Here is a 13,129-nt window from a genome sequence, read left to right as displayed (position 1 = left end):
TTTCCTGTGGTTTTCTCACTTGTGAGGCAGGAGGACTCCTCACGCCACTAAGATGTAGATCCACTCTGAAGTTATTACAGAGAGCCGCTGTCTAGATTAAATCAGGTCATTATATACATGAAGGGGCTGCTCACAGTGTTCGACACACAGTAGGCTCTCAGTAAACAGGAGTTTAGAATGAATTCTTCCATTTAGTCTTAAATTAATTAACTGACTTCCCCCACCCAGACTCATGGTAAGCGACTGTCAATAGCATCCTCTCATTAGCTCCTTTCAAGGAGCAACTGAGAAAAGAAACACACTCTCTTCACAGAAAGAGACCCCTCTTTCCAAGTTCTGATCCCCGGAAGTAAATTGCAGGTATAATGTGATATGGCTGTGCAGTAGTCCTCTGCAACTAACACCTTTCTCAACCTCAGTTTATAGATGAGGCCCCTGCACCTGGCCCTGTGCGTCCAGGTTTTCTGGTTTGCATGGAAAGCAGGCATTAATGACTTGCATTTAAGCAGTTAATCTGGTCTCCCATTGCTTCCCTACCTGTGCAAGAGAAAAGAAAAAAGTCTTTGAAAGTGTTTGAAGAAGTAGACTCCTAGTTATTATAAGTGACTCTCTCTTCTGCTATCAAATGTAACACAACTGCTATCCAACATAAATCAAAATTATGATCCTCAAAATTGCCTGAAGCACTAAAACATCCTATGCATCCAACTTGGTATGATTTTATTCTTAATAGGACACCTACCTTGCCAAAGTTTTTCCAATGGAACTTCAAGGAAAGAGCCTTTCTCCTTTGCATGACACTTTTTTGGATCTCTGGGGAAAGTTTTCAGAGTTCCCAGGCTTTGAATTTTCAGACAGGAGCTTGCAACAGCTATTTAAGAAGATAGAACCTACTAAGCTTTTTCTCTTGCTGACGACAAATACTTCCAAAGTCATTCTCTTGCAGATGGACTTAGATCCCACTCTGAAGTTATAACACAGAAGAGTACAGCCACAAATTAGAAGGCAACATACTAACAGAGAATATTTATGCAATGGACACAGATTAATTCCAATAACCAGCCAAAAGACAGGAGAGTTTATTTTTAGAAATCAAACCTGATATTCAACTCCCCTTTCAAAACACGTAGGTTGGCCCTATACTATAAGAAAAGCCAATAGCAATAGTTAATACACAGAACAGACAAAAAACGTTTTAGGGAGTTAACTCACTTTAGAGAAGTGTTCTTCATTTGAAAAAAATACTGCACAGATTTTTCTTAAACACTAAGACTTAATCTAGTAAGATTTGAAAACTAATGTGATGGTCACACAGTCTCTCTAAAATGTATGTAACATGAAGTACATCTTCTGCTATCTAATTGGATTGCCTGAACTCTGTATTCTTCTGAAAGGTTTGGGTCAGAGACTAGCACTGTCTTGGACTAATTACACAGCCCTGGTGATGTGGCCTGTCCCTCTTCTTTGTCACAAATCTCAGCAAGTTATTTCCATTTCAGAATGTATTTGCTGACCAGATTTGGAGCTGAGTGGGCCCTTTAAATCATGTCACTTTTATATCATGACAGAAACAACCCATCTGAGGCTCTGTAAGGGATGTATTGGTTTTGTTTTGTCCCCTGCTTTTTTCTGGCTTATTTCAGCGTGTTTTAGAAAACAAATTGCTCAGTAAAATTTGACAGCCTGCGTAATCCATTGCATGAGACTACAGAAATACATGAAAATCCAGAACAAGCCAATACAAAGGACTAAGTGAAGCCTGGGGCTAAAATGCGGTCATATCTGCTTCCTAATTTCTGTTTTAAACATGCCACTGGTTGACATACTCCTTAATATTTTTGCTTTGTATGTGAAGAATTGAGCGGACACAGCAATGCTGTGCTGGCGTATTTCGTGGGATCAACATAAAATTCAAATGTCTGTTAAATACCCTGGAATATGAAAACGCTCCCAAGAAATTTCATTATAACATATGAGGAAAAATAGTCCCATGTGCATATTTTTAATTATAATTTGCATTTCTTTACAAATGGTTGCTAATTAACACATGTCCTTTTAATTCATTTTCTTGCATGGTGTTTCCTGAAGCCCATTTTTCAGCACTTCATATCTTTAGTGCTGTGGCTTGATGCCCTGCAGCCTTTTCAACCTCCTGCAGATGGAAATGAAAAATGAAGGAAAGCAAAACAGTTTTCTGAGAAGCAAGCTTGGAGGAGAACACTAAACACAAAGTGTAATTCATGTGCAGTCCTAATGTTTGGCAGAATTTATATTCTTCCATGTTAAGAAGACACATATAGGCAGACTCTGTCTTTGTAAATTGATTCCATAGTGAAAAAGAACCTTGAAAGAAAAAGCGAATTTATGTATCTTGCCCTGGTTTTCTGGGCATGTGTTAACCGAAGTCAGCCCACATTTCACGTTTAATGGAGCTTTACAATTTTCAAGGCTCCTTTCATATACTTCAGCTCTTTGGATCGTCGTACCCAATCCAGTAAGGTCAGCGGGACTAGGAGCTTTTCTTCCCCCCATCTTACAACAATCAAGTGAAAAGAATTTATTTGGAATGTTGGGCTATTTGCAGATTCAAAGACCAAAAGTCTGTTAATGTACATATTGGTTACTAGGGAATCTCTTTAGCTTGCAGCTTAGACATTGTCTTGTCTTTATTATTCCCTCTTCTCTTCCTCCCACTCCCCCTCCCTCCTTGCTTCCTTCTCTCTCTCTCTCTCTCTCTCTCTCTCTCTCTCTCTCTCTCTCTCTCTCTCTCTCTCCCTTCTCTTCCTCCCTCTCAAGTTTTTTCAATTGAATTGATCTGTATGCCCCTTTCCTCCTTTTATCACTTTCTGTGGGCAAAGTTCTGGCTCTACCCGAAAACAGCCCTGTGTTCATAGAGTGCCACGTTGAACCCCTTTTTTCGATTTGTACTAGGGAGCTTCCACGTGCTCTTCATATGTTCTTCTATTCGTTCATTCATTTATTTCATCAGATGTGTATTGGTCATTGACTATAAGCCAGGCCCTATGCTAGGAGCTGCCCTCAAGTATCTCACAGTCCAGAGGATAATTGAATGAACAGTCCATTCTCTGTTTATCATGAATTAATAATTTTGCTTAGCTACAGTGCACTGGGTGAGTATCGATTCCCTCTTCCCCAAGCTCTCCCTTCTCGGGCTTTGATCTTAGTATAATGAAGTTCATTCACATCAAATATGCCCTAGGAGAGAACATCAAAGTCCTGAATATAATAATTAATCCTGGATTTTGAAATCACTGATAGAGGGCAGACCTACATAGAGAATATAAGTGGTTACAGGGTCACCCCCACATGTATGATTTATATTTTAAGGTCCTATTTTTTTTAATTTAACAGAGTTGAAATCTAATTTTAATCTGCAGATTATTTTCATTAGGCTAGGGCATAATTGACACACACAAGTCAGACCTGCTTAAATAATCTGCTAACTTTAAATGTAGAAAATTAATTGTCATCAGAACATGGCTCAGAAATAGGAGAGTGACCCTTGCTATTGGCAGTAACTGTTAAAGTAATTGGTTGTCATGCTACTGAAAGTGTGGCTTGAAGAGAGAAAAGAAGGAAGTGAGAATATTAAAGGGAGAGCTACATTAATTATAATATGTTTATAGAACCAGCTGAAAAGAGGAAATCATGTCTTACTAGGTTGACTTTTTACAGTTTCTTTAAACATTCCCTCATATCTATAAATTGTTTTTTTTCTTGTGTTCTATTATGTCTGCTTTACAAACATCAAGTGCAAGTAAAATGAAATGTATCGAGAAACATTAATCTGTATCAGATTGTGTGCACATAGCATACATATACATACACGAAAGGTGACACTTAATGTGCAATAATGTTATCGTAGGCTTTGTTCAACAGTCTAGGGGCTTAGTGTTGTCATTTTATGTATGGACAACCTCAGTAGACTCTGTTACTCTATTAAGACCCAAGAGAATCAGTGCAGCCCATTATCTCTTTTGAGAGAAATGTGTCAAAAGAAAACATTCACAATGTACATGACAATCCTGAAAGCTGCCCATCCTACTGAAAGGCAGACTCAAATGAAACACTGCCACCCTCTCAGTGGCACTACAGCAGAAAAAAGAAAAGCAGGGGGGAAAGTATGAAAAATTTGCTTGTAAGGCCTGTTTGCCAAATGACTTCTTTGAATCAGGAAGGCATTTAGTCATGGTGTCTGCATTTTGGCATTGTAGATGTGTTTAGGGCATTGAGATGACATTGATGATATACAGATATTTTTGCTGTGCCTACTGAGCATGTAGCTACATGTCACCAGCTGAGTGAGATGGCCCTTCCTTGGCTTACTTCAGGGAAGCCACCATCCCAACCAACCCATGCTTCTTCTGACCTGCCTCTAGCTCCAGGAGGCCAGAGAGTTTCTGCACCCTCTCCATGCTTTGGCCGTGGTGCCAGTGGCACCTGGGTATGGTGGTTTCTTCTGTCCCTGTAGAGAAGAGTGACTTATACAGGTCCAAACCTTCTATTGCGGGACTCCATTGGATCTGAGGGTTATCTGCATATAGCCAACATTGCTGACTGTGTCAATGCCTTCTTCACTTGCCTCTCAAAGTTTTTCTGGAGGTCTAATATGCCCTGATAAGGGCAGTTGACCATTAGCATTTGTGACTGTAAATATTCTCTAGTATTTTATTGACATGATGTTGAGGGTTTCAGATGTTTTCTTCCCATCAGTGATACTTCAGCCTCCAAAGAACTCTTTTGCTCTTAAGTGAGTAAATTAGTAAAAAGAACTGTTAGATTTTGCTCCTGGATCCACTCATTCTTCAAAGGTAGATTCTGCCTTCCTTGCCCAAAATATGATCATTATAACAAACTGGTATGGATTCCTTAGGTAAAAAGGCTCGACATTCACTGAGAAAACACTGACCTTGACCTTTAAGGGAATGGAGATGATGATGCAGAGATTTTAAAGACAGACTGATTATTTCATGAACGAAAAGGACGTTATTCCTCTGGAAAAAAATACAGATATGCAAGAGAGGTCAGTCAGCGACTTTTAAGAGAAATGAATGCATAATAAGTTAGAAGATACAAAGCACCTTTTCTTTTGTACTCATGTCAAGTAATTTCTTAGTGCCTATGCAGGGAATGCTTGACATCCTTTTAAATCGTTCCTCTGTGTATTATGATAGCAGATATATACGTAATGCATATTCAACACAGAGCACAGTGATGGCTGCCTCTTTATAGCATCTACTATGTGTCCAGGCCACTGTGGTACCTTTTTGAAGAGCACTCAGGATCATCTCCAAATCAATCAAAGGAGGGTGATTCCTTGCTGCATGTCTTCCTGATATCCTCTGAATAGGGCTTCCCTAGTTGCGGTCAACTCCAGTATCTTGGATTCATTTATATGAATCACTGCTGAGACAGAGAGATGCCACTGCACCCCACTTCCCTTTGGTGGCCCTTCTTCTGTTAGGTGGGATATTCACATTTTTTCCACATTTGATACAAATCAAGTCTCTTCTGCATACTCATTCCAACACAGGATCAAATGACAGTGTTACATGCAGAGAACAGAACACTCCTTTGGTTGCTTCAGCATTCTTTTTTTGGCCTCATTTTCCTCCCTCTCTACTGAGTTTTTGAGTCCAAATTTAGTGATGATGACTAAGAAATTGCCAGGATGTGAGAGAGCACTCAGTTCATTGAGTCCTTCCTTGCCATTTTCCAGTAGCTGTAACAATTGCCAGTTGTTCCTTCTCATGTTTTAGGTGCCAGTATCTGTGTAGTATTGACAGATTCTATATCCCGCATGCAGGATGTGTCTGTGCAAGGATAACTTCCTTCTGCATTTCATTATACGGTGTTAAGGACATTCTGCAGGCTTTTTACTGGTGGATACTTCTGAATCCTGGATTTTCCAATACTTAATTCTGAATCTCTGAAATTCAAATCCTCTAAACAACAATTGAGTGGCCTGCTGCGTGCTATGTAATATGACCAGTCATTTAGGAGAGTGAGTAGAACGTGAATTCAGGAATCAGACAATTTCCCTGTCATCTGGAGCCAATCTTGCAATGCGCCTGAGTCACAGCGCTGTGCTAGAGATGAAGATAGAGTTTATGGGAGCACGAAGGGGCATATAATCCACCTGAACGGGAGAGATCGTATATGACTCCAGAGGCAGGCGTATATGAGCTGGGCCATGACTCATGGCGTCTGTAAAGGCAAAGAAGCACACGTGACACTGGGGTCAAGGGTGAGACTGAAGGCTTGATAGTGACTGAATTGTGGAGAATTTAAAATGCCACATCAAGCTGTCATATTTCCTATAGGCAAGATGACACTTCAGAAGTTCCCCAGGAAGGGGACTTTGTTTTAGGAGGGAGGTCTGCTAGCAGAAGGGGAGAGCCCCGTTAGGAGTTTGTTGCCGCAGGCCAGTGAAGAGGCAAAAAGGCACAACCTAGGGATGGAAGGTAAAAAAAGTCTTGGCCTGGAGAGCATGTGCATGAACTTGGAGGTGCCCTGAAGTCTTGCATCTGATCAGTTATCAGGCCAGTGGACTCTAACTACCGAGACAGGGCACACAGAAGTGGGAATTAGAGCAACCATGACTCTGTGCTGCAAATATTTTCCTTCCCTTTTTCTGTTTTGAATTCCTACCCATCCTTCAAGGCTCAGTTAAAATAACACCCCCTCTGTGAAGCGCACCCCTCCCCAGTCCCCCAGTCAGAATTAAGGCTTCCTCTGTTCTTATATAACACCTCCTTTCTGCCTCCCTTTCTGTACCTAATGGCAGCACACCTTGTGTCCAGGCCATTTGGGTACATGTCTGACACCTACAAATAAATACATGATAAGCTTTCTGAGGCACATCTTCTTTACTCATGAATTTTTAGTACCACCCAAGCATATAATGGATCGCCAGAACATGTGTAAAAGTGAGCAAGTGAATGCTATCACACATTTTGTAGTCGGTCATACAGTATGTTTGTACAGCTAAATAGTATCACTCACCTTGATCATATATGTTATTCACCATACTTATTTTCAAATGGCTTCTGACTCTTTGTGAAAGTAAAATCCACTCTCTCTAAGGATGAGATATTTTTCCAAATGGTGATATAGTTGCCAAAGAATTTCAGCAACATTCTGTGCAGTTGTCCTCATCTAGAGGAAATGGGGAGACTTCTAGTCACGTTTCTTTGTAGGCATACCTTGGTTTTCCCTATGATCAGAATCCTACGAAGAGGACTTCCCACAGCCCATGCATAGAATACTTCAGTTCCTATAGTCCTACAGTGGGAAAGTTGCTGTAGAAGTACATTTCTTCTTGAGTAGGTTGAATTTGTGTGAACTTCTGAGGATGTATCAAGTGAGGCCCTAAGGCTGAAGTAACCCCAAAAGAGACATGTGGGGAATCAGTGAGATATCTGAGTGAACCAGATGTCATGGATTTCTAGAGAAAAGAAAGTTGCTCAGTTGTTTAACTTTCAGAGAAAGGCTGCATCGTTTGAGGGATCCATCCCTCTTTGCAGAAGTGACTCTCCGAGAGCGCTTCAGATCCTGCTGCTCAGATAGGGTGCACTGCCTACAATGATATCTAATATGAAAGAAAGGAAGGTAGGAGGCATCGCTCACAAAAGACTAGTTTCCAGAAAACTTGCAGTATTTTTACAAAGTGGGTTTTTTAAGGGTTATTCCTGATAACATCTCAGCAAATAAGTACAAATCTAATGGTTTCCCTGGTGCCACTGTCACACATAGCTCAGTTAGCATTGCCATCCTTATCTTCCACTCCAAGTGGACCTTCTGCTACTCTGCGTACTGTGAGGTTGAAATTTGCTCTTCATTTCACTTCGCTTACAAATGGCCAGTTTTAATAGCTGTTTATTGCATACACACACATGTACGCAAACTTGAAAGGTTTTCAGTTTTAGTTTTGGTTTTCTTTTCTGAAACAGTCTTTTGGGTCAGAAGCCCTTCATTTGTATGGGCAAGTCCAAAGAAAAGATGGCCAAGTATGTGGCAGAAAATCGCAGTGAGGGTTCAAAGTGCCCTGGGCAGCTCTCTCATGTCTGCTTGTAGAATTACTGTAAATTCTTTGCTTCTATATTGATTTGCTTGTAAATGTTACTGTAAGGCAAGGATGGGTTGAAGAGGGAATTTCTGTCTTTTTTAAGTCCAGGTCCAGTGATAAAAATAAAAAATGAATTTGGTTTACCTAAAGGTAAAAGGTAGCCTTTCTTTGTAGCACCCCTTTAGAAATATAGGCACCCAGCACTGTAACATTGCAACACACACCTCCGCCTCATGCAATTGACAATTATAGAATTATAGGAATTATAGTAAATGAAGAATCTATGAAAATTAAGTATAAGAATCTAATGTTTATTTTATCATATTTAATCCTGAGGGAACAAAGCTCCTTGTGACAGCTGTATGCTTGCATTTTCGATCTTTGGTTCTTGCTTTTGTCCAATATATTATACTTATGTGGCCAGTTCTAATTTTTCTGTCACTTTATTAGAAAGAGAGCTAATCACTGATCAGTAGCACTTGCATTTAGGCCTTTTTCTATAGCATCACATGAAGTGTTATCTATAGTCTTGGTTTCCAATGATAATAGTTTATGTTATTAAAATAGAATACCAATCGTATAGGCTTTAACAGAGTACGCGCTAAACTCCTGAACAGCAATACCACATGGTTCTCCATGAAATTCATAGCTATAAATATTAAGCTTTGGTTTATTTACTTATCCTGCAGGAACATTTCACACCTGAGTGCAAATTCAAAGAATCGGTGTTTGAAAATTATTACGTGACATATTCTTCAATGATATACCGTCAGCAACAGTCAGGCCGAGGATGGTATCTGGGTCTGAACAAAGAAGGAGAGATCATGAAAGGAAACCACGTGAAAAAGAACAAGCCTGCTGCCCATTTTCTGCCCAAACCACTGAAAGGTAAATGGATACTACAAGAGCTGTGGATTAAATGGGAATCAGTACTTAGGTCAGTCCTTTGTCGTGCTTTTGAAAGTGGGACATAATTCTCCTACATTAAAGCATTTATACAAAACTTCACTAACATGTTACAACACTTAAAAACATTAAAGCATTGACAATAGCATCTAATCTGACTAATTTCTCCATAGTACATCTCTATATATGACACCTTACTCACGTGGAAGTAGCTGAATTGCTAACTCAGTTAGCATTCTACAGCCAAGAACTGCAAATGCTACCAAAATGGTCCCGGGCAGAAACACGGATGGTAAAATATGTGTACTCTTAACACTTGGGAGAAAGCTCCTTAGGCCTTCTCTAAGGACCCGACATGATTGTCCCAATGATTTTCATTTGTAGTGTTGTTTCCCAGTCATTACCAACAGACTGGTAGCAAATTGAAAAGGCTGAGAGATAGGACTGGGCTGCAGAAGATAGGGATGTTAGACATAGTTGAGACATGGCAGAGAAGGGATAGAAAATGCAGGCAAAACAGAGCAAGAACTCTTGAGTAACCGGCCCAGGGTTAGAAGATAGGGATTTAGAAGAGAGGCAGACTGCCCAGTCAGATCAGCCCAGCAGTGCTCAGTGGCACATTTTCTGCAGCCAGACTGCTTGGGTTCAATCCCAGCTTTACCTTTTACTCACCAGATGGTCTTGGGCAGATTACTGACCTGTGTGCCTCAAGTTCCCCCTCTGTAAAATATGGATGAGTACCTTTATCACAGGAATCTCTTGTGGATTAAATGAGAGAATACATGTGAAGCACTTAGAACACTATATAAGTGCTCCGTAAGTGTGAGCTTTGGCTGTTATTTACAGCACAGCAATAATAATATTTGCCATTTATTGCATTAAGAACTGTGCTAAGACTTAGATGCTTGGAAAGGTTCATTTTAAAGTATGATACAAATCAGTGTTTTAAAATGTTTTTGATTTTGATGTTTGGCGTGCAGAGCATGCTGTAGCTCAAATTTAAACTTCACAGAGTGTTATTACATACATTTTTCATTAATCCTCTCATATATGTAACCATAAGTGAAAAAATTAGGCACTAGAATTCTTTACACACTACTACTGCCCCAAGACTTGATTTTGCTAATGTAATGCAGTCCACTCTCTGTGGAGTCCTTATAAGTGGCATTTTCTATGCTTGGATTAGAGTAGGGGAGCCTTGTAAGCCAGAAAAAAAGTTGAGATCCAGTGTGCTGTGCCCATTTGAAGGCCTTTTTCCATCTTTCTGTGCTTTTCAGTGGCCATGTACAAGGAGCCATCCCTGCATGATCTCACAGAGTTCTCCCGATCCGGAAGCGGGACCCCAACCAAGAGCAGAAGTGTCTCCGGCGTGCTGAACGGAGGCAAATCAATGAGCCACAATGAATCAACGTAGCCAGTGAGGGCAAAACAAGGGCTCTGTAACAGAACCTTACCTCCAGGTGCTGTTGAATTCTTTTAGCAGCAGTCCTTCACCCAAAAGTTCAACTTCGTCAATGACGTTTACCAAACAGGCAGAGTTCACTATTCGATCTGCCATTAAACCTTTCCATCCGTTCTAAAGCCCCATCACTTAGATTGAGCTTGTGCAAAAGAAAGCCAAGCATTATCAGTGAACTAAATCTGGGAGAAGGACTGCCCAATTTTCTCATGATCTCACCTATACTTTGGGGATGACAAACCAAAAACATTTCACAGCACTAATGCTGATAAAAATTTGCTCTCCAACCAAGAAAATGTAAAAGACCACAATTGTTCTTCAGAAACAAAAAAACAAAACAAAACAAAATCAACTGCTTACATGTTTTGTAGGGGCAAACTAAATTATGTGAACTGTGTTGTTTTCTTGGCTTCATGTTTTCTATCTACGCTTGGTTCAACTGTATTCTTTACTTTGGTGTAAGCGCAACTTTATGATTTCTGGAATTCAGTCGTTCTATTGACTCTGTGTCACTTAATCCAAATCAACCAAATTCAGGGTTGAATCTGAATTGGCATCTCAGGCTCAAGGTAACAGTGTTCTTGCGACATCACCAATAATTTTTTTTAGGTGTGTAGTATTCTGGTCAAATTCTTGTGCTGGACTTTGTGCGTAGAAATTGAGTTGTATTGTCAACCCCAGTCAGTAAAGACTACTTAAAAAAAAAGATTATCCTCAAGTGTAGATTTCTCTTAATTCCATTTGCGTTATCATGTTACACTATTGTTGTGGCTTCTTGTGTAAAGACAGGAACTGTGGAACTGTGATGTTGTCCTTTGTGTTGTTAAAATAAGAAACGTCTTATCTGTATATGTATGAGTCCTCCCGTCATTGTATTTGGCATGTGAATATTGTGTACAAGGAAATGTTAAGACTGGTTACCCCTAAACACCATATACTTATACTTGCTTCTGGAAAAGTGTTTAAGACTTAGCTAGGTTTCCATTTAGATCTTCATATCTGTTGCATGGAAGAAAGTTGGAATCTTGGCATAGAGTTGCATGATATGTAAGATTTTGTGCATTAATAATTGTTAAAATCTGTGTTCCAAAAGTGGACATAGCAGGTACAGGCAGTTGTCTGTCCTGTGCACAGAAAACTTAAAAGTTGTTTAATATTTGTTGTTGTATACCCAAATACGCACCGAATAAACTCTTTATATTCATTCAAAGAAAAACCCTTCAACATATATTTATTGCGTGTCCATTTCATGCCATTAACTGTCATAGAAACTGGAGTTAAACAGTGAATTATGTACATAAGGTCACTGCCCTCAGATAATCTACAGTAGTCTAGAGAATCATATCAACATGTCCACTCTGTAAAGTGCATTTATTGTACTTGGACTTCAGATTGGAACAGAAGAACTCTCACTCCTGTTCAGTGATGGAGCTGTGCAAATGAGACCCATGTTCTAATAGTCTCTCTTGACATTCGCATTGTCATTCCCCTCTCTGTTGCTCATTTCTCTCAGTAGAGGGAAGACACAGGACTAAATATCTAGAGTCCTTTCCACCACCTCTGAGATTTTCAGGGCATCCATCAAAAGAAGTTAGTGGGCCCCACGCAGCATGCTTTTGCACAGAGGGGAAGCTGCCCATTCCTAAGATGTTTGCACCAGCTTTGGCAGGAACCCCAGCCCAGCCCAGCCGCCTTGTGATTCCATCTTTAACCCTCATTCTACAGCCTACCTGCATGAAGTGAGGCTGCCTGCCAAGATTGGACTCAGAAACCTCTGTACCATGTACCATGAGTAGACTCACTCAGTAAGTCTTACTAATTTTCAATCAATACAGAAAAGTAGTGATTGCTCCAAGGACTTGAAGGTTTGGTTATTCACTATTTTGGTTGTTGCTTTTGCTTTTTTGTTGTTCCAGAATAGTGTGGGTCTGCTGGTAATACACAGATCAGTACATGGGTGTCTCACGGAAGCATGGCATAACTAAGTGGTCAAAATACTCAGGCAGAAACCTTTACTCCCAGCATTCTCTTTGAGCTGTTTCAAGTGGTTTTTTAACAGAAGATGATTGGTTAAACAAATCAATAATTAATCCTCAAAAAAAATCTCGCTACATGTGGTGATACTTTCATACATCTTCATTACACACACACACTCAGTCACATTTCTCACAGTAGAAAATATTAGCCCTGCCACATGCTTGATGAAAAAGAGTTTTGGAAAACACTGCCAAGAGTATTGGCTCTCAGACACATCAGAAACACCTGGAAGCTTGACCCCAGCTCCAGTTTCTGAATGAGTAGGCCTGGGGTAGGCTCAAGACTGTTGGATTTCTAACAAGTTCCCAGGTAATGCTGAGGCAGCTGGTCCTGGGAAACCATGCTTTGAGAACCACTGGTATACACTATTCCCTTCTTTGGGATTCAAAATGTGCATTAACATATGGAATTCTCAAAAGCCCCGTGTTAAGGAAGCCTGCTTAACTTACAGAAATGCTGAGATAAACACATTTGGCCAGGAAGCCGTAGTTCCACAGAGCGCATACTAATCCTGCAGTAGAACGTGGTGCTCCGGTCTCTTGTGGGTGTTCCATCTGCTTCCATGGTTCTAAGGTAGGCCTGGGAATCTGCTGAACCTGATGCCACCATAGTTTAAGAACCACTGCACTGTGATGTAA

The 13,129-nt window shown here is 40.3% G+C and overlaps 1 protein-coding gene across 8 annotated transcripts in view; it reads left to right on the top strand.

Moving 5' to 3' along the window:
• FGF13 (fibroblast growth factor 13) overlaps positions 1 to 11,678 on the top strand; it is a 514,314-nt gene extending 502,636 nt beyond the window's left edge. For all 8 annotated transcript variants that reach the window (XM_037016960.2, XM_037016961.2, XM_037016958.2 and 5 more), the window contains 2 exons: positions 8,779 to 8,977; positions 10,273 to 11,678. In XM_037016960.2, coding sequence (XP_036872855.1) covers positions 8,779 to 8,977; positions 10,273 to 10,409 — 336 coding nt within the window. In that variant the 3' untranslated portion in view covers positions 10,410 to 11,678. The remainder of the gene's footprint in view (positions 1 to 8,778; positions 8,978 to 10,272) is intronic.
• The last annotated feature ends 1,451 nt before the right edge of the window (positions 11,679 to 13,129 follow it).

This window comes from Manis javanica, chromosome X (genome assembly GCF_040802235.1).
Source record: "Manis javanica isolate MJ-LG chromosome X, MJ_LKY, whole genome shotgun sequence".
Taxonomy (NCBI): domain Eukaryota; kingdom Metazoa; phylum Chordata; class Mammalia; order Pholidota; family Manidae; genus Manis; species Manis javanica.
The sequence above is the reverse complement of the archived record's forward strand: the minus strand, read 5'-3'. Positions and strand labels throughout refer to the sequence as shown.